Source organism: Chiloscyllium plagiosum, unplaced genomic scaffold (assembly GCF_037043375.1).
Source record: "Chiloscyllium plagiosum isolate Xiang-an unplaced genomic scaffold, Cpla_swu_hap1 HiC_scaffold_19, whole genome shotgun sequence".
Classification (NCBI taxonomy): domain Eukaryota; kingdom Metazoa; phylum Chordata; class Chondrichthyes; order Orectolobiformes; family Hemiscylliidae; genus Chiloscyllium; species Chiloscyllium plagiosum.
Genome location: NW_028270157.1, coordinates 78,289,425 through 78,310,904, shown reverse-complemented (window position 1 = coordinate 78,310,904; position 21,480 = coordinate 78,289,425). Strand labels below are relative to the sequence as shown.

The following is a 21,480-nucleotide window of genomic DNA, read 5'->3' as shown; positions in this document are numbered from 1 at the left end:
CTTTTTTTTTTCTTTAAACATCGTTCCCAAAATTCGCAAGCATCATTTCAGAGATTTCATCCATCTTGGTTTCACTCATCTCCTCATTATTTAGCCGATAAAGTTCCTCTGTCTGATTCCCTCTTAGGGGCATCTGTTTCATCAAGGCTGTTTCAGTCAGTCTTCGGGTGAGCCCTCGTATACAGGGCATGACACAACAGCCAATGGCCACCAATACCCCAACTACCACTATCAGAGAAGTAAGGATAGAAACCACCACCCCCTTCCATTTTCCAAACCAGGATTCAAGCCATCCCGTGAGAGATGTGTCTACTTCCGAATTCTCAGCCAGTTCCTCTGCTAAAGTAGTCAATCCCCATCAGGCGCAGTATTATTAGGAATAAAGGTACAACAGCTTCCTCCTAACATCACACACACACACCCTTTTTCTGCTAATATCATATCAAGGGCTATTCTGTTCTCCCATGCCATCCTACTTGTCGCATCAAGCTGTTCTGATATTCCTTTAACCACATCTCTTGTATAATTTATAAATCGCTGTTGATTATAGAAAATGTAATTTATCCAATCTACATTTTTATTAATTGTTACCCACCAAAAGAGAGTTGACTCAAAACCTGCTGCAATCTGGTTACGAGCTTTGAATTCAGGTACTCCCCTAGGGACTCCTACCGAATCAAGATAAATCCTGTCATCAAAAGAAGTATCTAACAGTAATCTCTTACCCCTTCCCTTTTTCCCTACGATCTTCTCCTTCTCAAATGCCAAGGTAAATGGAATTGCCAATTGTACAATTGCACATATCCCTCTCCAATCCGGAGATAGTGTGGGTCTCAATATTTTTCCTCCACAGTACCACCACAGATCCGCTCGGGGAACCTTTAGTGCTGAGTAGTTCCCTCCCTTCTCTGTTTCGGTAACATTCTTAATCTCTGTACATAATTTCAGCTCCCCCAAATCTCTCGACTGACTTGTACCTCGCCTGCGCACACACGACGTGTGATTTCCAACTGCGGCGGAAAATGTGGGGGGAACTTTTACATCTTTCTTCTCCAAGGGAGGGAACATCAGAGATAGGGAGGTACAATTCCTATCATTCCATGCAGTCTCATCCTGGTACAGGGCTATCATACATTTCATGCCCTTCCTGTCTTGCTTCCACCTGAGCGGAAAGGGAACCACCTGGGCCACTGGCCTACCGGAGGCACATCCATAGCAATTGCTTTTGTTCAGACTTTTTACAGTATACTTTACCCATTCAACCCAGGCATTTGCATCCCCGTACCCAGTTTCTATCTCGATGGTCTGTTTCAAGTCTTTTACCTCTATAATTTTTACTACTTTAGGATCATCGGGAGGGGTGAAAGGTTGTATCTCATTACCCAGTAATTCTACCCGTTTTCCCTGTCCTACACTAATTCGAAAACAACAGCCCACGAACTCCTTCCCATTTGATTTCATTTCAATCCCAAATGTTTCATTTAATTGTATCTCATAAGTGCCCCCCCTCCCCCCCGCTCCAGAATTGCTTCGCGCCATGTGGTTTTCCTTATCGTTAAGTATATTGGGTTAACACTTCTTATCGAGACAATCGCGAGCTGGTCGGAAGGGGGCCCGGTGTACTGTGACAAGACCATAATACCAAGTACCATCCCCGAGGCCATCCCCATAGGACTTAAGATGTATCTCTGAGCTGCGGTACTGTCTCTGATTAACTACAGTCCCACAATTTACTAAACTGCATGCATCAGTGTCTATTACTTGTGGATTATCAGACTCAGGAACCATTAATAATACATATGAAAATGATATGTGACATAATCCTAATACCAAGAGGGCTATCATCATAACTCTAAACATTCCCAGTATTCTAATCATCATGCTGAAGCACAAAAAGGCTTAATATACAATCTTACAGAAATAATCCCGCGCTCGCGCCGCCACTGTATAGTCAGTTACTCAAAGTCTCTTTAGTCTGAGTTTTAGCGGGTCTTGCGTTGATTCGGCTGTCCAGACTTCTTCCTCAACTGGAGATTCCACTAGCCCTTTGATCCGAGTGTAATGAGTCCAGCCTTTTTCCGCTGTCCTTATTGCCGTTTCGGTAGTCAAAAGAGCCTGGTACGGCCCTTCCCAGTCCGGCTGCAATTTAGTCTCTGTCCATGATTTTACTAAGACCCAATCACCCGGCCGGATGGGGTGAACAGCGAATTCAAGGGGCGGAGTCTGTGCCAATAGGCCTTGTTTCCTGAGGAAAGACAAAGAGGAGGACAAGCCCAGTATATACTTCTTTAAAAACAAATCTTTAGTTTCGGGAATTGGTAATTCTCCATTTGTTCCCAGATAAGGTAATCCAAATAAAATTTAATAGGGGGATAGTCCCAAATCTTTCCTCCGCTAAGGGACAAGCCCAAAAGGCACCTTTTAAATCTATCACACTAAACCATCTGTGGTCATGAGGGATCTTACTTAATAACGTGTAGGGGTTTGGCACCACTGGGTGCCTGATCTGTACTATTCGATTTAATGTTCTCAAATCCTGCACCAATCGATAAGTTCCATCAGATTTCCACACTGGTAGAATTGGGGTATTATAAGGAGACATACATGGCTCCAACAGTCCATCTCTAATCAGTCCCTCAATTACTGGCTGCAGTCCTCGTTTACCTTCTATGGAAATAGGGTATTGTCATTCACAGACAACGTCCCCTTTCTGTTTTAAATTTATTAAAAGGGGAGGGATCTGTAGTTTTCCACGATTTCCTTCTCTAGCCCATACAATAGGGTCTATCTTTCTCTCTGCATCCTCTGTCAACATTGCCAGTTGTACAACTAATTCTTTTTCCTAAATTCCAATCTCCAGTCCTAAAAGGATAATTAAGTCTCTCCCCAGTAAGTTACTTCCTATATCAGGGATATACAGCAGTTCCCCTGTGACCCTATCCTTAGGACCTTCTATCATCATAGGTTCAAATACTGGAACAGTAAATCCTTCCCCTTTCATCCCTGAAACAGTAATTGACCATGTCGACATTTCTACCCTCTTTGGTTTAAAATTCAGCGATGACCGTGTTGCCCCCGTATCTACTAGGAAGACTGCCTCCTCCCCACAGGGTCCCACCTTCAAGTTTATCAAGGGTTCCTGGTGGGCCCCCGAGGGCAGGAACCCCTGACACCCCTATTCTTCAACAAAGTTCATAAGCGGAATTGCCCTTTCTTCCCTTTGTAGATCAGGACACTCCTGCTTAAAATGCCCTATCTTTCCGCAATAATAGCATCCTGCCTGTGGAGACTTCCATCTCTGCCCCTGTCGCCCAAACCCTCTATCAAATGCTCCCCCTTGTCCTCTCCCTCTCCCTCTTCCTCTCTGTCCTACATGCTGCCACCCGCTGCTCCGGTTGCTCACTATTGGTTCCATTCTCCCCTTAATTACCTCATCAACCGTAGCTATCATCATTTTCGCCTTCTGTTCTTGTCTCTCATCCTCCCTCTTTACAAACACTTTCTGTGCCTCTCTCAACAATTCATCTAATGGTTTTTCACTCCATCCTTCTACCTTCTGTATCTTTCTCTGTATGTCTGGCCATGCTTTTGTCACAAAATGTACTTTCAAAAGACCCTGTGCCACTGGGTCCTCAGGGTTCATTCCAGAATATTTCCGCATTGAGTCCCTTAATCTTTGCAGGAAAGCTGAGGGAGTCTCATCTTTCTCCTGTCTAGCTTCAAAGACTTTAGTTAAATTCTGTGACTTTGGAACTGCCTCTCTTATTCCTTTTAGAATCAGGTCTTTCAATTCCCTCATTTCTTCTCTATGCTCCAGGTTTTGGTTTTCCCACTGGGGGTCTTTGAGGGGAAACTTCACCTCTCCCTGTCCAGCATCCCCATCTCCAATCGGGTGTTCCCTGTCCCATATTTTAATGGCAGCTCCCCGTATAAGTCCCCTTTCCTCCCCAGTAAATAGTATATTCAAAATAGACAGTAATTCAGCCCAGGTATACAGACTGGGCCCCAGAAATTGATCAATTTGTTCAGACAACCCCACCGGATCCTCAACCAGGACCTTCATTTCCTTTTTAAATGTTCTGACCTCCCCACTGGTGAGGGGGGGCACTTACAAACCCAATCTCTTTGTCCCCTATGGGTACCTCCCAAAAGGGATAAGTCGTCACGTTCTTCCCCTTTTTCTTTCTTTAAAGAAATATTGCAATATTTCTAGCTCCCCATAACATAGAACATAGAAGAATACAGCGCAGTACAGGCCCTTTGGCCCTCGATGTTGCGCCGATCCAAGCCCACCTAACCTATACTAACCCACTATCCTCCAGATACCTATCCAATGCCCGCTTAAATGCCCATAAAGAGGGAGAGTCCACCACTGCTGCTGGCAGGGCATTCCATGAACTTACGACTCGCTGAGTGAAGAACCTACCCCTAACTTCAGTCCTATATCTACCCCCCCTTAATTTAAAGCTATAAAATAATCAGAGCTGCCTTAAAAGAATTTGTCTACTCAAGTTTTTTAAAACTTGATAACTTCAAACACCAATTCATCAATTCATGCTTGACTAACCTTTAAAGCCTGTTCCTAACTTATAAATATATTTATATATTTACGTTCATTTCTTCAGTATTTAATAGTTAAAATGCAAAATGCATAGTTCCCAATTTTGCAATTCACTGTAATTACCCAGTTTTAGTCCTTTAATTTAGATCCAAAATTAGTTTTCTTAAATAGTCCTGACCAATCATTGCTCAATTACAATACTATAGGTCGTAAAATAATCAGAGCTGCCTTAAAAGAATTTGTCTACTCAAGTTTTTTAAAAAAAACTTCTAATGCATGAACAATGGCTGAATCCAAGGTCACATATTAACCATAGAATTTTGCTTTTACTACAATCTAATGTTGAACTGAAACTTCAACTGTCCTCCATAAATCGCTTTTATGTAAAGATAAAAGAGATTAGTTAGAAACTGATAGTAAGGCAGTCATGATCTGTAAAAAGAACAGGAGTTATCATTCTTTTTTTTCTTCATAATCTCGATAGAATCCTTAACCTTAAAAGAAATCATGTTAAGTTTCCATAATAAAAATCAGATTCAAAACAGTCTTGGAACTCAAGCTCCAGGGAATAAAACACAAACATTCAATCACCAACAAACAAATGTTCACTCAAACCAAATCACAAAGGGTTAAACTTCCTACCAGCTGTACAGCTCTTTTAATTCTCTCTCTCTCTCTCGCACATTGACATATAAATTCAGATATTCACAAACCCAGTCTTCGTCTGATCTGTACTTTGGCCAGAAGACAGCGGGACGAAGAATGGATTCCTTAGTCCATACAAAGCAACAATATTTAATCATCTTTCTCCCTTGTACAAGTATTATTTTGCCAATTCCACAACATCCTGCCCAAAGGACTTTCTGGAGGTATGTTGTAAGGGACCCCACCTCCATTTCCATTGCCTTTTCCTTACTTTGTTTTCCCGGAGGCTTTTTCCTTACCAACAGCACAATCCATATTGAGTTCCTTCGTTAGTCCCTTATTAACTACTAAAACTCAATCCCGGCCACCAAGGCAATACTTAAAAGTCAATTTTCTTACCTTGGTCTGTGCACAGAGTTGCCTGGCCCCTTTTTTCCGTATTGTCTATCAACCTCTTATCACTGTTTGATTCAGATGTCTCTCTTGTAGGATTCACACCAGTCACCCAAGGGAGCAGACCAAACCGGGACACGAGACCGCTCCTCAATGGGGAACGGGACGCGTCTTCCCAGTGTCCAAGGCCAGACACTCCCCCCGGTGATGGAAGAAAATCCCAGACGAGCCTCCAATTGTGAGAAACAAAAGCTCACTCACTTTAATAATTTCAGTCCGAGACTAAATATCTGAAACAGAGTCATTTATTTGTACACTTGCAAGTGGGTGCCATGTCTAATTGCCAGGTAAGGCAATGACAAATGCACAGTAAACCCCAACAAACTCTCGCAATTTATACAGTTTTTTTCCCATATGTTTTCCTTATTCCATTGTTTGTTCCCTGCTTCGCTTACGTCACTCATTTCCTTAAGACTGATCCCACAACTTCTGTTTATCCGGCCTTGTCAGTGACAAATGTCTATCTCTGCCTCCTATAAGGTTGTTTGACGTCATCCCATCCTTTGCTTACCATTATCTGTTCCCTCCATCTGCGCTGCCCCTCACAGCATCTTATCACTAAGCCCTTTTAATTGGGGTTTGTTCCTGTGTCTCTGTGCAAGTGGGGAAACAGATGTTTTTCCTGTTTACCCATACATCCAACATTGTTCTGTAATCACGTCTCTGCTAACATACCATTTTCTTTAACGGATTATATGTTTCCTCATTTTTGCTAAGTCAGTTTTCGTCCGAAACAATCCCAAACTAATGTGAATTCATTTACTCTGTATCAGAACTTATAATTGCAGAAATAACATTAATTCACCTATATCCCACACGTCCCCCTGTAAACACTGCACAGTGTTTGAGGTTGGTGGTTAATTTAGCACCTGCCGGTTCCCAGAGGACACCATAGAGTTTTTAGCTCCATCAGCTCTGGCACTGCCAATATCCATATTGTTCATTACATGGGCAGCACATTTGATTACGGCCAATTGCTTGAGGAGGAGGATGGCTTTAAGGAGATTTTGGACATAGTGAGTTCTGAATAGATGTCCCTGAGGATGTTAGAAATCCACATTTGACCATAGCTGGCCAAAGTTATGGGCCACGCCAAAAGCAAACTGCGGGTGTGTACAGATTTTCCTGTAGCCAGGATACAAGCCAGTGTTAGAGCAAAGAGTTCTGCTTTGAGCAGATACTGGGGGATTGAAGGAGGCAGATTCCAAGGTGGCGAAGGGTCATGATTGTGTATCCTAAATGGGATACTCCTAAGAGCGATAGAGGAACTACCATCCACATAGCGGGTAAAATCCGGTGTGGGTAATGGAGCATCTACAAGGTTTGGTCAAGGGCAGATCAAGTGGTTGCTCAAAAAGCAATCATTGGGTGTTCTGGGATCTCCTCTGGAGGGATACTCAGAAAGGTCACTGAGTTCACAGCTGAGCAGTAGAAGGTCAGAAGGGGGTCATTGAGAAGAGCTAACTCATAACAACTCAGTCAAGCCTGATAAGGTGTTGGGTCTGATGGGAGGTCAGAAGGACTACAATAGCATGTGATGAATAGACAGGGTTTTTGGAGAGTAATATTGGAAGCAGCTGTTACAAGGGAGTAGATAGCCGGGAGGAGAATTTGTGAGCAGGGTGGGAGGCCCATAGCGATAGAGTGAAGGAGAGTTGTGTATTAGGCCACTGTCTATGCCTGTGGGTTTGGGGTTAAAACAGCAGTTACACAGTCCTCTAGAATAGTGGTATACAGCTGGAAGGGCCTGTCATACAATTATCTTCAGAGTGTTGGGGCCGTTCTTAATTCAGTGAAAGCTGACTTTTGTTCTTCATTTAGGGTGAAGGTGTTTGAGCCAAAGTGGTTAACTATTTGGAGTGTAACATTACATTAGGGAGCCACTGTCAGCTGTAGTTAACTAGGCCTAAGGCAGCACACATTTGCTTGGCGCTTGTGGGCAGGGGGGGTCACGTAAATGGGTGCAAAATGCTCCAGGGTCAATCGTCTATCAGAAACACTCAGCAAGGTTCCCAGGAATGTGACAGTGCTGGGTGCGCTAAATCTTGCTGGCTGGTATGATATATCCTGAAGGGGTCATGCCCGAAACGTCGATTCTCCTGCTCCTTGGATGCTGCCTGACCTGCTGTGCTTTTCCAGCAACACATTTTCAGCTCTGATCTCCAGCATCTGCAGCTCTCACTTTCTTCTGGTATGAGATATCCCCAACAATGGAGGGCGTTCAGGAGATGGTTGGTATCTGATGTGAGCAGATTCCAAAGGGCTAGCTAGGAGCAAGTCATCAACATATTGGACAATGGTGACGCTGCCCGAGAGCTGAAGCTCCGAAAGCTGCCAGTGCAATACCTGGGAGAATAAAAGTGGGCGAATGGACAAATCCCCGAGGGAGGCACGTCCAAGTGTACTGCTGACCTTTGAAGGAGTAATGGAAAATTATCCATTTACTGTGAAATTTAAAAGAGAATGATTTGCCTAAATTCAATGCTGTACTGAGCTTTGTAAACGATGCTTTGATGAAGGTTTGCAGTTAGCTTATCTCTGTTTGAATTCTTTGAGGAGACAGTGAGGTCTGCAGATGCTGGATTTCAGAGCTGAAAATGTGTTGCTGGAACAGCGCAGCAGGTCAGGCAGCATCCAAGGAGCAGGAGAATCGACGTTTCGGGCATAAGCTCCTACATTCTCAAACAGACTTGCTACCACAGCCACATCTCCAAGATTTCAGTGAGTCCCTCTCTCACTGCACACCCCAAGTCATCTCCTCTGCACAGAAGCTCTTCAGCCACATTCTCAAACAGACTCGCTACCACTGCTACATCTCCCCAGCAGACAAGGGAGGCGCGGTAGTAGTTTGGCGCACCGACCTTTACACCGCTGAGGCCAAACGTCAGCTCGCAGATACCTCCTCCTACTGCCCCCTTGACCATGACCCCATCCCCCACCAGCAAACCATCATCTCCCAGACCATCCATAACCTCATCACCTCGGGGGATCTCCCATCCACCGCCTCCAACCTCATAGTCCCACAACCCCACACCGCCCGCTTCTACTTCCTGCCCAAAATCCACAAACCTGACTGCCCCGGCCGACCCATTGTCTCCGCCTGCTCCTGCCCCCCTGAACTCATCTCTGCATACCTCGACACGGTCCTGTCCCCCTTAGTCCAAGAACTCCCCACCTACGTTCGGGACACCACCCATGCCCTCCAGCTCCTCCATGATTTTCGCTTCCCCGATCCCCAACGCCTTATCTTCACCATGGACATCCAGTCCCTGTACACCTCCATCCCCCATCATGAAGGACTCAAAGCCCTCCGCTTCTTCCTTTCCCACCATACCAACCAGTACCCTTCCACTGACACCCTCCTTCGACTGACTGACCTGGTCCTCACCCTGAACAACCTCTCTTTCCAATCCTCCCACTTCCTCCAAACGAAAGGAGTAGCCATGGGCACCCACATGGGCCCCAGCTATGCCTGCCTCTTCGTAGGATATGTGGAACAGTCCATCTTCCGCAACTACACTGGCCCCACCCCCCATCTTTTCCTCTGCTACATCGATGACTGTATCGGCGCTGCCTCGTGCTCCCACGAGGAGGTTGAACAGTTCATCCACTTCACCAACACATTCCACCCCGACCTCAAATTCACCTGGACAGTCTCAGATTCCTCCCTCCCCTTCCTCAACCTTTCTATTTCTATCTCAGGCGACCGAATCAACACGGACATCTACTACAAACCGACCGACTCCCACAGCTACCTGGACTACACCTCCTCCCACCCTGCCCCCTGTAAAAGCGCCATCCCATTCTCCCAATTCCTTCGTCTCCGCCGCATCTGCTCCCAGGAGGACCAGTTCCAAAAACGTACAACCCAGATGGCCTCCTTCTTCAAGGACCGCAATATCCCCCCCGACGTGGTCGACGATGCCCTCCACCGCATCTCTTCCACTTCCCGCTCCTCCGCCCTTGAGCCCCGCCCCTCCAACCGCCACCAGGACAGAACCCCACTGGTCCTCACCTACCACCCCACCAACCTCCATGTACAACGTATCATCCGCCGTCATTTCCGCCACCTCCAAACGAACCCCACCACCAAGGATATATTTCCCTCCCCTCCCCTATCAACATTCCGTAAAGATCACTCCCTCCGTGACTCCCTCGTCAGATCCACACCCCCCACCAACCCAACCTCCACTCCCGGCACCTTCCCCTGCAACCGCAGGAGGTGCAAGACTTGCGCCCACACCTCCCCCCCTCACCTCCCTCCAAGGCCCCAAAGGAAACTTCCATATCCGCCACAGATTCACCTGCACCTCCACACACATCATCTATTGCATCCTCTGCACCCGATGTGGCCTCCTCTATATTGGGAAGACAGGCCGCCTACTTGCGGAGCGTTTCAGAGAACACCTCTGGGACACCTGGACCAACCAACCCAACCACCCTGTGGCTCAACATTTCAACTCCCCCTCCCACTCCACCAAGTTTTATTCAGCAAGTACAAGTTTTTTTTGGAGAATCACTTAATACTCTTCACGAGGCTTGCTGAGCCATGTCAAGAGATGTCCTTCGATTAAAGGAAAAGTCCTCCCTTTAAAACAGGATTTTACATCACAGTCGAGTCAGTCAGTCAGGTCAGTCATAAATGCAATACACCACCCACTGCCATTCTCCCATAGTCACATGATATCCTAAAACACATGAAGTCATTTCTGGAAATAATCTAATGTGTGATTAGATTATTCTTCAAGCAGTGCGTGATTAGGTTATTCCTTAAACAACAGTATTTACAGAGTATTATTAAATTGTTGCATCCTGCCTGCAAGGCAGAAAACACACTCCCCTGAAGATCAAATTTCTTAATGTCAGCAGAACAAATTAAGCCTTTAACATCTTAGTGGGGCAAGGTTGGATGTGAACCTCCTGTCTATGGATTTAATCCCAGCTTCTAGATTACTAGCCCAGTGACATTAGCACTACCTCTTCTCCATAACAACTCCAATTAACTAAAGGGGGCTCCCATGATACAATAGGTCTCTATGTTCAGAAAATGGCTCAAAAGACTAATATCAAAAGCATCCAAAATACTCCTTAAGCAAAGACAGGAAAGAAAATGCAGACATGGAGACTCAGACTCTGACCCATTAAGACCAGGCCTGAGTGCAACTGACCCTACATATTAATATTTATAAATGACATGGATGAGGAGGTTGAGGGTTGAGGGTTGAGGGTTGGGTTAGTAAATGTGCAGATGACAAAGGTTCGAGGTGCCGATGATAGTATAGAGGGCTACTGCAGGCTGCAGCGTGACAAACAGGATGCAGAGCTGGGCTGAGAAATGGCAGATGGAGTTCAACCTGGATAAATACGAAGTGACGCATTTTGGAAGGTCGAATTTGAATGTTGAATATAGGATTAAAGACAGCATTTTTGGCAATGTGGAGGATCAGAGGGATCTTGGTGTTCAAGTACACAGATCCCTCAAAGTTGCCACCCAAGTGGATAGGGTTGTTAAGAAAGCATATGGCGATTTGGCTTTCATTAACAGGATGGGCGGCACGGTGGCAAAGTGGTTAGCACTGCTACCTCACGGTGCCAGAGACCCGGGTTCAATTCCTGCCTCAGGCGACTGACTGTGTGGAGTTTGCACATTCTCCCCGTGTCTGCGTGGGTTTCCTCCGGGTGCTCCAGTTTCCTCCCACAGTCCAAAAATGTGCAGGTTAGGTGAATTGGCCATGCTAAATTGCCCGTAGTGTTAGGTGAAGGGGAAAATGTAAGGGAATGGGTCTGGGCGGGTTACGCTTCGGCGGGTCGGTGTGGACTTGTTGGGCCGAAGGGCCTGTTTCCATACTGTAAGTAATCTAATCTAATATAAAACAGGAGGATTGAGTTTAAGAACTGTGAGGTTTTACTGCAGCTCTACAGGTCCCTGGTGAGACCACACTTGGAATATTATGTCCTGTTCTGATCACCCTATTACTGGAAAGAGAGGCGCTATGGAGAGGGTGCAAAGAAGATTTACCAGGATGCGGCCTGGACTGGAGGGCTTGCCTTATGAAGAGAGGTTTGACTAAGCTCGGACTTTTCTCGATGGAGAGGAGGAGGAAGAGAGGAGACCTGATCGAGTTGCACAAAATAATGAAAGGCATGGATAGAATCAATAGCCAGAGACTTTTCCCCAGGGCAGGATTGACTGGCACAAGTGGTCATAGTTTTTAAGATATTGGGAGAAAGGTATAGACCAGATGTCAGAGGAAGGTTCTTCACACAGAATTATGAATGCATGGATTGCATTGCCAGCGGTAGTGGTGGAAGCTGAGTCACTGGGGACATTCAAGTGACTGCTGGACATGCGCATTAGGATTATCCTCAGCACAACATTGTGGGCCAAAGGGCCTGTTCTGTGCTGTACTTTATGTTCTATTTCTATGTTAGGAAAAAAAGGTAGTGCGCTTCCTGCGAGATACTCACCACTCCAAGAAATTAACCTGGGTGAATCAGTTGTAAAAAACTGAATCAGAGTCACCTTACAGTCATTTTCAAAAGGGGAGCTAACTTCTTGGATCTCCATTTCCCACTGGAGATCCTTTAGTGTGGTAGGTGTGTCAACAACCCAGCACCAGGTGGTTTGCTCCATTACTCTGCCCACTGGGAGATGTGACACTTATCAAATAACTATATACTTCATGGGCTGGATTGCAGCAAACAAGCTTCTTTTAAAATAGTCTTCAACTTCTGTTCCATCGACAAAGTGCACTTTTTTGTTTGGGGGCAAGGGGTGGTCAGAGGAAGGTGGGAGAGAAATTTTTAAATAGTCTTGGGCCACAAATCATTGCCCTGCTGCAGTGGGGATGCAGACTTCACCACCAAGAACTGGTCTCAGCAGATGACATTATACTGGACAACACCACTGATCCCAACCAGTTCTACATGGTAGGCAAAAGTGGGTACTGTAGATGCTGGAGATTAGAGTGATGCTAAAAAAGCACAGGTCAGGCAGCATCTGAGGAGCAAGAAAATCAACATTTCGGGCAAAAGTCCTTCATCAGTCCTACAAGGTTAAGAGTTAGAGAAGCCATTTTAATATCTCAGATCTGATCGAATTTCCTCAGTGGGACTGGACCCTGGTTGCCCTGTCAACCACCTTTTTATTCTTTAATAGAAAAGGGTTTTTTAACGGGTGGATCACATACGTGGGACTTAGAATTGGGATCGGATTTCTCTATAATCGGATTTCCTCTCCAGACGTCCCCAACAGAACCCTTCCACCGACACTCTCATTCGTTTGGCCAAACTGGTCCTCACCCTTAACAATTTCTCCTTTGAATCCTCCCACTTCCTCCAGACCAAAGGGGTAGCCATGGGCACACGTATGGGCCCCAGCTATGCCTGTCTCTTTGTTGGCTACGTAGAACAGTTGATCTTCCGTAATTACACCGGCACCACTCCCCACCTCTTCCTCCGCTACATTGATGACTGCATTGGCGCCACCTCGTGCTCCCGTGAGGAGGTTGAGCAATTCATCAACTTCACCAACACATTCTACCCTGACCTTAAATTTACCTGGACCATCTCTGACACCTCCCTCCCCTTCCTGGACCTCTCCATCTCCATTAGTGAAGACCGACTTGACACTGACATTTTTTACAAACCCACCGACTCCCACAGCTACCTGGATTACACCTCTTCCCACCCTATCTCTTGCAAAAATGCCATCCCATATTCCCAATTCCTCCGCCTCCGCTGTATCTGCTCCCAGGAGGACCAGTTCCACCACAGAACACACTAGATGGCCTCCTTCTTTAGAGACCGCAATTTCCCTTCCCACGTGGTTAAAGGTGCCCTCCAACACATCTCGTCCACATCCCGCACCTCCGCCCTCAGACCCCACCCCTCCAACCGTAACAAGGACAGAACGTCCCTGGTGCTCACCTTCCACCCTACAAACCTCCGCATAAACCAAATCATCTGCCGACATTTCCGCCACCTCCAAAAAGACCCCACCACCAGGGATATATTTCCCTCCCCACCCCTTTCCGCCTTCCGCAAAGACCGTTCCCTCCGTGACTACCTGGTCAGGTCCACGCCCCCCTACGACCCACCCTCCCATCCTGGCACCTTCCCCTGCCACCGCAGGAACTGTAAAACCTGTGCCCACACCTCCTCCCTCACCTCCATCCAAGGCCCGAAAGGAGCCTTCCATATCCATCAAAATTTTACCTGCACATCCACTAATATCATTTATTGTATCCGTTGCTCCCGATGCGGTCTCCTCTACATTTGGGAGACTGGGCGCCTCCGAGCAGAGCGCTTTAGGGAACATCTCCGAGACACCCACACCAATCAACCAAACCGCCCCGTGGCCCAACATTTCAACTCCCCCTCTCACTCTGCCGAGGACATGGAGGTCCTGGGCCTCCTTCACCGCCACTCCCTCACCACCAGACGCCTGGAGGAAGAACGCCTCATCTTCCGCCTCGGAACACTTCAGCCCAAGGGCATCAATGTGGATTTCAACAGCTTCCTCATTTCCTCTTCCCCCCACCTCATCCTAGTTTCAAACTTCCAGTCCCCTTGACTTGTCCGGACTTGTCCGACCTGCCTAGCTCCTTTTCCACCTATCCACTCCACCCTCTCCTCCCTGACCTATCACCTTCATCTCCTCCCCCACTCACCCATTGTACTCTATGCTACTCTATCCCCACCCCCACCCTCCTCTAGCTTATCTCTCCACGCTTCAGGCTCTCTGCCTTTATTCCTGATGAAGGGCTTTTGCCCGAAACGTCGATTTTGCTGGAGCTCCTCGATGCTGCCTGAACTGCTGTGCTCTTCCAGCACCATTGATCCAGAATCTATGTCAGAGGACAGTCAACCACATTGCTGTGAACACACAGACCAGACCAAATAAAGGCATGCCCTCTTTTAAAAAGGGTCATTGGTGAACCAGATGGGTCTTTTCACTTAAAAATGAAGCATTCAGGGCATCATTGAGGATTAACTTGCAATTTCCACCAGCTGCCATGGTCATGTTTGAACCAGTGTCCCCAGACAAAAACCTTGAGCTACATTAATGTCTAAATTCCACCTCGACTAATGAACCAAATCCTGCAACTTATTCTAAAAGTGAAAGACTTAACAGCAATCTAAGTTTGTTCAATGTATCTTTTCAGATGCATGACACGAATCTTTTCCTATAGACTGTGTCTTATGATTCTGCTCCATAACTACCTGATGAAGGAGCAGCATCCAAAAGCTGCAACTACTAATAAGTCTGTTGGGCTATAAACCTAGTGTTGTCTGATTTTTAATCAGTCTAGCTGCCACGATAACATTCAAATGTTTGTGATGTTGGAATAAGATTGAATGGACAAACATTATCTTATGTAGCTCACTTTAAAACCCCAGATTTTCTTAATATAACGAGGACAGAATAGTATCACATCCCAGGATGAGAAAAGGTCCTGTCTCCCCAGCCTTTTGTTCTTGCTTGTGGTCAGTTTTTAGTCACCAACACAATTGTTGGAGAAATATTATTTCAAATCAGAGTACTAAACTCCACGAGTTGCAGTAAAACCAAGCTTTTGTAAAGAAAAGGTGGTTCATTATTAAACTGGAGGATCAGACTGTTCAAGTAAGTGGGCGGGATCTCTTGTTGAGTTTTTAAAAACTGCCCTAAGTTCAGTTAACTACAGCATTATTGGGGTCACATGAAGAGCCTCTATATCAATAGAAGCCTTTGAAATATTCACTCAAGTTATGGTCACTTCAATGTAGATAATATTAAAACTACTTATCACAAGTTTCTTCTTCCCCCCAGGTTGTCACGTTAAAGTAGAATCAATTCAGTGAATTTCTCAACTTCCCAACAGTTTCAATATTTTCCCTCCCACTCAAGTCATACAGGACTATAGCAACCACGAGGCCATTCAGCCCCTCGGCTTTGTCTTTGACAAGGGTGTCCCACTGCGGACCTGCCCCTGAAAAGTTTAACGGCTTCAAGGCAGTTCCTGGTTCCTTTCTCAGATATTTTTGACCTTTCTCCTGGCAGTGTCCTGTTTTATTGCAGTCAGAGTCGTTTAAATGGGGATTTGTTTCCCCATGTCTGACCGCAGAGAGTACTCGTTTTGGGGGATTTTTCAGGGGGTTAGCCCCCAAACTCCTCCACCTCCAGCCCCCCCCCCCCCCCCCCCCACCTCCAGCACCTCCCCCCCCCCCACCTTCCCCCCTCCCCCCATCTCCCCGTCCTCCACCTTCCCCCCAATCCCCCCCTCCACCTTCCCCCTCCCCCCTCCCCCCCCCCCTCCCCACACCTGTCCTATTGCACAGCATTATCACATTGCAAAATGCAATAAATTTCTGACAGATCTTGCAACTCAATTCTGGACATCCATGAGGTGCTGTTGGCCATCAATCAAATTGTACCCTAAGGCAATCTGTAATTGCATGGCTCAGCATACTCATCAAGCCAAGAGATCGAACAATTAAGAGGTTCAATGGAGCAACACTGGGCACACCTACAAATGATGTGTCAGCATGATGAAGTGACAAAATACAGTTATTTGCTAACAGCAGATAGTCATACAGATATACAGTATGGAAACAGACCCTTCAGTCTAATTTACCCATGTCAACCAGATATCCTAATCTAATCTAGTCCCATTTGCCAGCACTTGCTCATATTCCTCTAAACCCTTTCTGTTCATATACCCATCCAGATGCCTTTTGAATGTCATTGTATCAACCTCCACTACTTCCTCTGGCAGCTCATTCCATGCACACAACACCCTGTGTGTGAAAAAATTGCCCCTTATACCCCTTTTAAATCTTTCCCCTCTCACCTTAAACCTCACCCTCTGGTTCTGGACCCACCCTGGGGAAAAGACCATATCGATTTACTCTTTCCAAGTCCCTCATGGTTTTATAAGGGCACCCCTCAGCCTCTGACACTCCAGGGAAAACAGTCCCAGCCTATTCAGCCTTTCCCTGTAGCTCAAACCCTGCAATCCTAGCAACAACCTGACTGTGTGGAGTGTGGGTGGCACGGTGGCACAGTGGTTAGCACTGCTGCCTCACAGCGCCTGAGACCTGGGTTCAATTCCTGCCTCAGGCGACTGACTGTGTGGAGTTTGCACGTTCTCCCCGTGTCTGCGTGGGTTTCCTCCGGGTGCTCCGGTTTCCTCCCACAGTCCAAAGATGTGCAGGTCAGGTGAATTGGCCATACTAAATTGCCCGTAGTGTTAGGTAAGGGGTAAATGTAGGTGTATGGGTGGGTTTCGCTTCGGCGGGTCGGTGTGGACTTGTTGGGCCGAAGGGCCTGTTTCCACACTGTAATATAATCTAATCTAATGTAATCTAATCTAAATGTTTTCTGAACCCTTTCAAGTTTCACAACATCCTTCTGATAGGAGGGAGACCAGAATTGCACACAATGATAGATAGGGCCAAGTGATTTCGCAACCAACAGTTCAGACCTAAGCTCTGAACTTTGCTGTGTCTGGTCGTGAATAGAGGCAGACAATTAAACAACTCCCTGGAGGAGAAGGCTGTACAAATATCTCCATCCTCAATTATGGAGGACCTTAGCACATTAGTGCAAAGATAAGGCTAAGCATTTATGACAGTCTGCATTGAGAAGTACCGAGTGAAAGGGTTTAGAGGGGGTGATTTCTTGGAATTTAATCCAGCAAAGTTTTGTTTGTAGTAACATGTAGAAGGCTCAATTTAGGACAGCACAGTGCTGGATCTGATTCTGGGGAAAGAAGCTGGATGAGTGTTTAATATAGCAGTGGGGGAACATTTTCGTGATAGTGAAAACAACATGGTTCAAATTACTTAAGGACAAGTGAAAAGGTGGCTTGCAAAAAACACTTTGGATGGGGGGAAGGCATAATTTATTAAAATAAAGCAGGAACTGGCCAAAGCTGACTGGGAACAGTTCCTTGCAAATAATTCTATAGTGGAGCAGTGGGGGCATCCCAGGTTGCTGCAGGAGGAAGGGCAGGAAATTGCAGGAGCTCTGACAAAAAAATTTAATTCCTCTCTGGCCTTAGGTGAAGTACCAGAGGACTGGAGAATGACTAATGCAAGTCAGGAAAAGGAACAACTGGCAAATGGTAGCCTCTTAAAAGTGCAATTTGAAGAGTCAAGGGACAGTACGTCCCTGTTAGGGTAAAGAGAAAAGCTGACAGGTATAAGGATCCCTCGCTGACGATGGATATTGTAGGCTAGTCAGTAAAAAGAAGCAGCTATCGGGCTCAAATGAATCCCTCGATGACTTTAAATAGTGTAGCAGCACACTTAGAGTCACAGAGATGTACAGCATGGAAACAGACACTTCAGTCCAACTAGTCCATGCTGACCAGATCTCCTAAATGAATCTAGTCCCATTTACTAGCAATTGATCCAAACCACTCCAAGCCCTTCCTGTTCATGTACCCATCCAGCCGCCTTTTAAATATTGTAATTATTCCAGTCTCCATCACTTCTTCTGGCAGTTCATTCTATTTACTCATCACCCTTTGTGTGAAAAAGTTGCCCCTTAGGTTATTTTTAAATCTTTCCCCTCTCATCCTCAACCTATGCACTCTAGTTCTGGAGATTACTTACAGTGTGGAAACAGGCCCTTTGGCCCAACAAGTCCACACCGACCTGCTGAAGCGCAAATCGCCCAGACCCATTCCCCTACATTTACTCTTTCACCTAACACTACGGGCAATTTAGCCTCGCCAATTCACCTAATCTGCACATTTTTGGATTGTGGGAGGAAACCGGAGCACCCGGAAGAAACCCACACAGACACGGGGAGAATATGCAAACTCCACACAGAGAGTCGCCTGATGCGGGAATTGAACCCGGGTCTCTGGCGCTGTGAGGCAGCAGTGCAAACCACTGTGCCACCGTGTCGCCCACAAGTCCCCCAACCCAGGGAAAAAACAATGACTGCAGATGCTGGAAACCAGATTCGAGTGGTGCTGGAAGAGCACAGCAGTTCAGGCAGCATCTGAGGAGCAGTAAAATCGTGACGTCACGGTGTGAACCCAGGGAAAAAGCCTTGTCAATTTTCCCCATCCATGCCCCTCATGATTTTATAAACTTCTATTTTATAATCCTCAGCCTCCGATGCTCCAAGGAAAACAGCCCCAACCTATTCAGCTTCTGCCTATAGCTCAAACCCTCCAACCATGGCAACATTCCTGTAAATATTTTCTGAACCTTTTCAAGTTACAGAACATCCTTCCAAAGGAGGGAGACCACAATTACACACAATACTTCAAAAGTAGCCTAACCAATATTCTGTACAGCCACAGCATGACCTCTCAACTCCTATACTCAAAGCTTTGACCAATAAAGAAAGCATTTCAAACACCTTCTTCACTATCCTATCTACCTGAAACTCCACTTTTAAGGAACTATGAACCTGCACTCCAAGGTTTCTTTGTTGAGCAACACTCTCCTGGACCTTACCCTTAAGTGTATAAGTCTTTCCCTAATTTGCCTTTCCAAAATTCAGCATCTCACATTTATCTAAATTTAACTCCATCTGCCACTCCTTGGCCCATCTGATCAAGATCCTGTTGTACTCTAGCTAACTTCTTTGCTGTCCACCACTTCATCTTGGTGTCACTAAATCATTTACAGGTTTACAAATGATGAAAAGTAGTGGACCCAGCACCAATAGTTTTGGCACAACATTGCTAACAGGTCTAGATGGGCTTCAGTTTGGCTTCACAGGTCAGCGTGACATCGAAGGCCAAAGGGCCTATACTGCACTGTAATGTTCTATGTGCTATAGGGTCACCGTCACAGCGCTAGCTCCAAGATATTTGCAGAATTCACCAACTTTTATACACATGGCAGGTAACTTTGGCACTATCGGATCCATTATACAAAATGGCACAGGAACAGAGCCCACCAAGACTGCGCTGATTCCTACTCTTTTTGTTTAAGACATGCTACTTGTTGCCCTAATGTGGTTTCTGTCCTCCTGTTCCATTTCCTGTTCAGGAAATCAAGATGCACCTTAAATGTTTCTAACATGACTGCTTTCACTGTTTGGGCAAGCAATCCATTGCAGTAATCGATTTTAGTAACATTCCATACCCCAAATGGGTTCCCTTGTTCATTGATACAAGTGAGAATGTCTCTCCTGCAGAAATGATTGACCTGTTTACGTCTACCCAGCCTTCAAATCTCGACCCTCCCTTTGGTACCCTGGTTGGAGAGAAGTGGACATAGCTGAAAATGTGTTGCTGGAAAAGCGCAGCAGGTCAGGCAGCATCCAAGGAGCAGGAGAATTAACGTTTCAGGCATGAGCCCTTCTTCAGAAGGTGGTGCTCCTTGGATGCTGCCTGACCTGCTGCGCTTTTCCAGCAACACATTTTCAGCTCTGATCTCTAGCATCTGCAGTCCTCACTTTCTCCTAGGAGAAGTAGACATATCCCTGTTAAGCCCATCATAATACTACTAATCTCCCTTGGTAACCCCATTCTGTCATCTTACCGGAGGCAAGTTTAGAGACACACGGTGTATCGATAGCAGAGCCGGCAATACAGAAGTACAGATTAAAGTTTTTAATCAGTCCTTCTTAGTCCTTTTCCTCTTTCTTCCCTTGGTGCATCTTCCACCGTTTACAGTCGCTCAGGTGAATCCAGCAATCTTTTCCCTTGACTTTCACTGAGGTGGGCATTCGAATCAACACCTAGAATGGTCCTTTCCAGTGGGGTCCCAGCTTCGGATTAGGATCCATTCGCCAGTCTTTACTCCTTTCTAGTCACTGTCGCGATCAGGGGGTGGTTTGGTGGTTTCCTTCACCTGTGAGTGGAGAGACTTTAGAGACATCGTTAGTTGTTTGAAATAACACTGCATTTCATCCCCCATTACATACAGATCAACCTGGGGTGGTGGAGCCTCGTTGCTGTTCCATGAAGTTCGTCCAGGTTGGCCACATATTATTTCAGCTGCTGTGAAACCAGTACCGATTTGGGGAGTAATGCGCATGTGGTACAGGGCGAGGGGGCAGAACCTTTAGCCAATTCAGTCCTGTTTCTAGAATGAGTTTAGCAAATTTGTCCTTCAGAATTCCACTTGCACGTTCCACTATTCCCGCTGCCTTTGGATGATATACACAATAGAACTGCTGGTCAATGTTGAGGAAGGTACACAGTTCTTGGTTAATCTTTCCATTATCAGGTGATCATCACTGAGGCATGCCAAAGCAGGAGATTATTTATTTTAGGAGAATTTGGGTCCCTTTAGATGTTTGTTATTAGTTGTTGGGAAAACCTGTATCCATTTGCTGAATGTATCTATGATGACAAGGCAATATTTGTACCATTGCACTCATGGTAATTCTCTCAAGTCCAGTTGTAAAGTGTTGAAGGGGCCACTTGGGACTGGAGTTCTTTGGTACATCGAATCGGTTTCCCTGGGTTAACTTTCTGGCATACAAGACAATGCCTGGCCCTTTGTTCAGCTGCCTCATTTAGGTGTGGACTCCACCATGTTTGTAATAAAAGCGTTCACTCCTCCATTTCCCAAGTGAGTGTTTGTGTGTAAATTGTCAACGAAAAAAGGCATGTTTATCCGGCTGGGGTATGCCAGCGACCAGGATTGCATACAGCAATATTTCTGCCACATATCTTTTTCGGAAGATGGGGTTGTCCCTCTGACATTGTAAAATAGTGGACATGCCTGGAGAACCAGCATCATTTCTGTCGGAATCTTCCCCACTATCAAATAAAGTCTGGGTTCCAGACATGTCCAATGGTGCATGAGAGACGGTTTTCTCACTTTTGTCTTTAGTAGGCTTTGATTTAAGTTCATAC

General features: G+C 46.0%; 1 protein-coding gene across 1 annotated transcript; it reads right to left on the bottom strand.

Moving 5' to 3' along the window:
• Positions 1-252: 252 nt before the first annotated feature.
• On the bottom strand, positions 253-20,893 carry LOC148146830 (uncharacterized). The gene is made up of 2 exons (XM_087996927.1): positions 20,156-20,893; positions 253-2,245 (listed from the first exon to the last, which is right to left on the bottom strand). The coding sequence occupies exon 2, from the start codon at positions 1,537-1,539 to the stop codon at positions 349-351; it is 1,191 nt and encodes a 396-aa protein (XP_087853053.1). The 5' UTR covers positions 1,540-2,245; positions 20,156-20,893; the 3' UTR covers positions 253-348.
• Positions 20,894-21,480: the final 587 nt, after the last annotated feature.

Coding starts and splice junctions, on each gene's coding strand:
- LOC148146830 (XM_087996927.1), bottom strand. CDS start 1,539: ATGGCGCGAAGCAATTCTGGAGCGGGGGGGAGGGGGGGCACTTATGAG.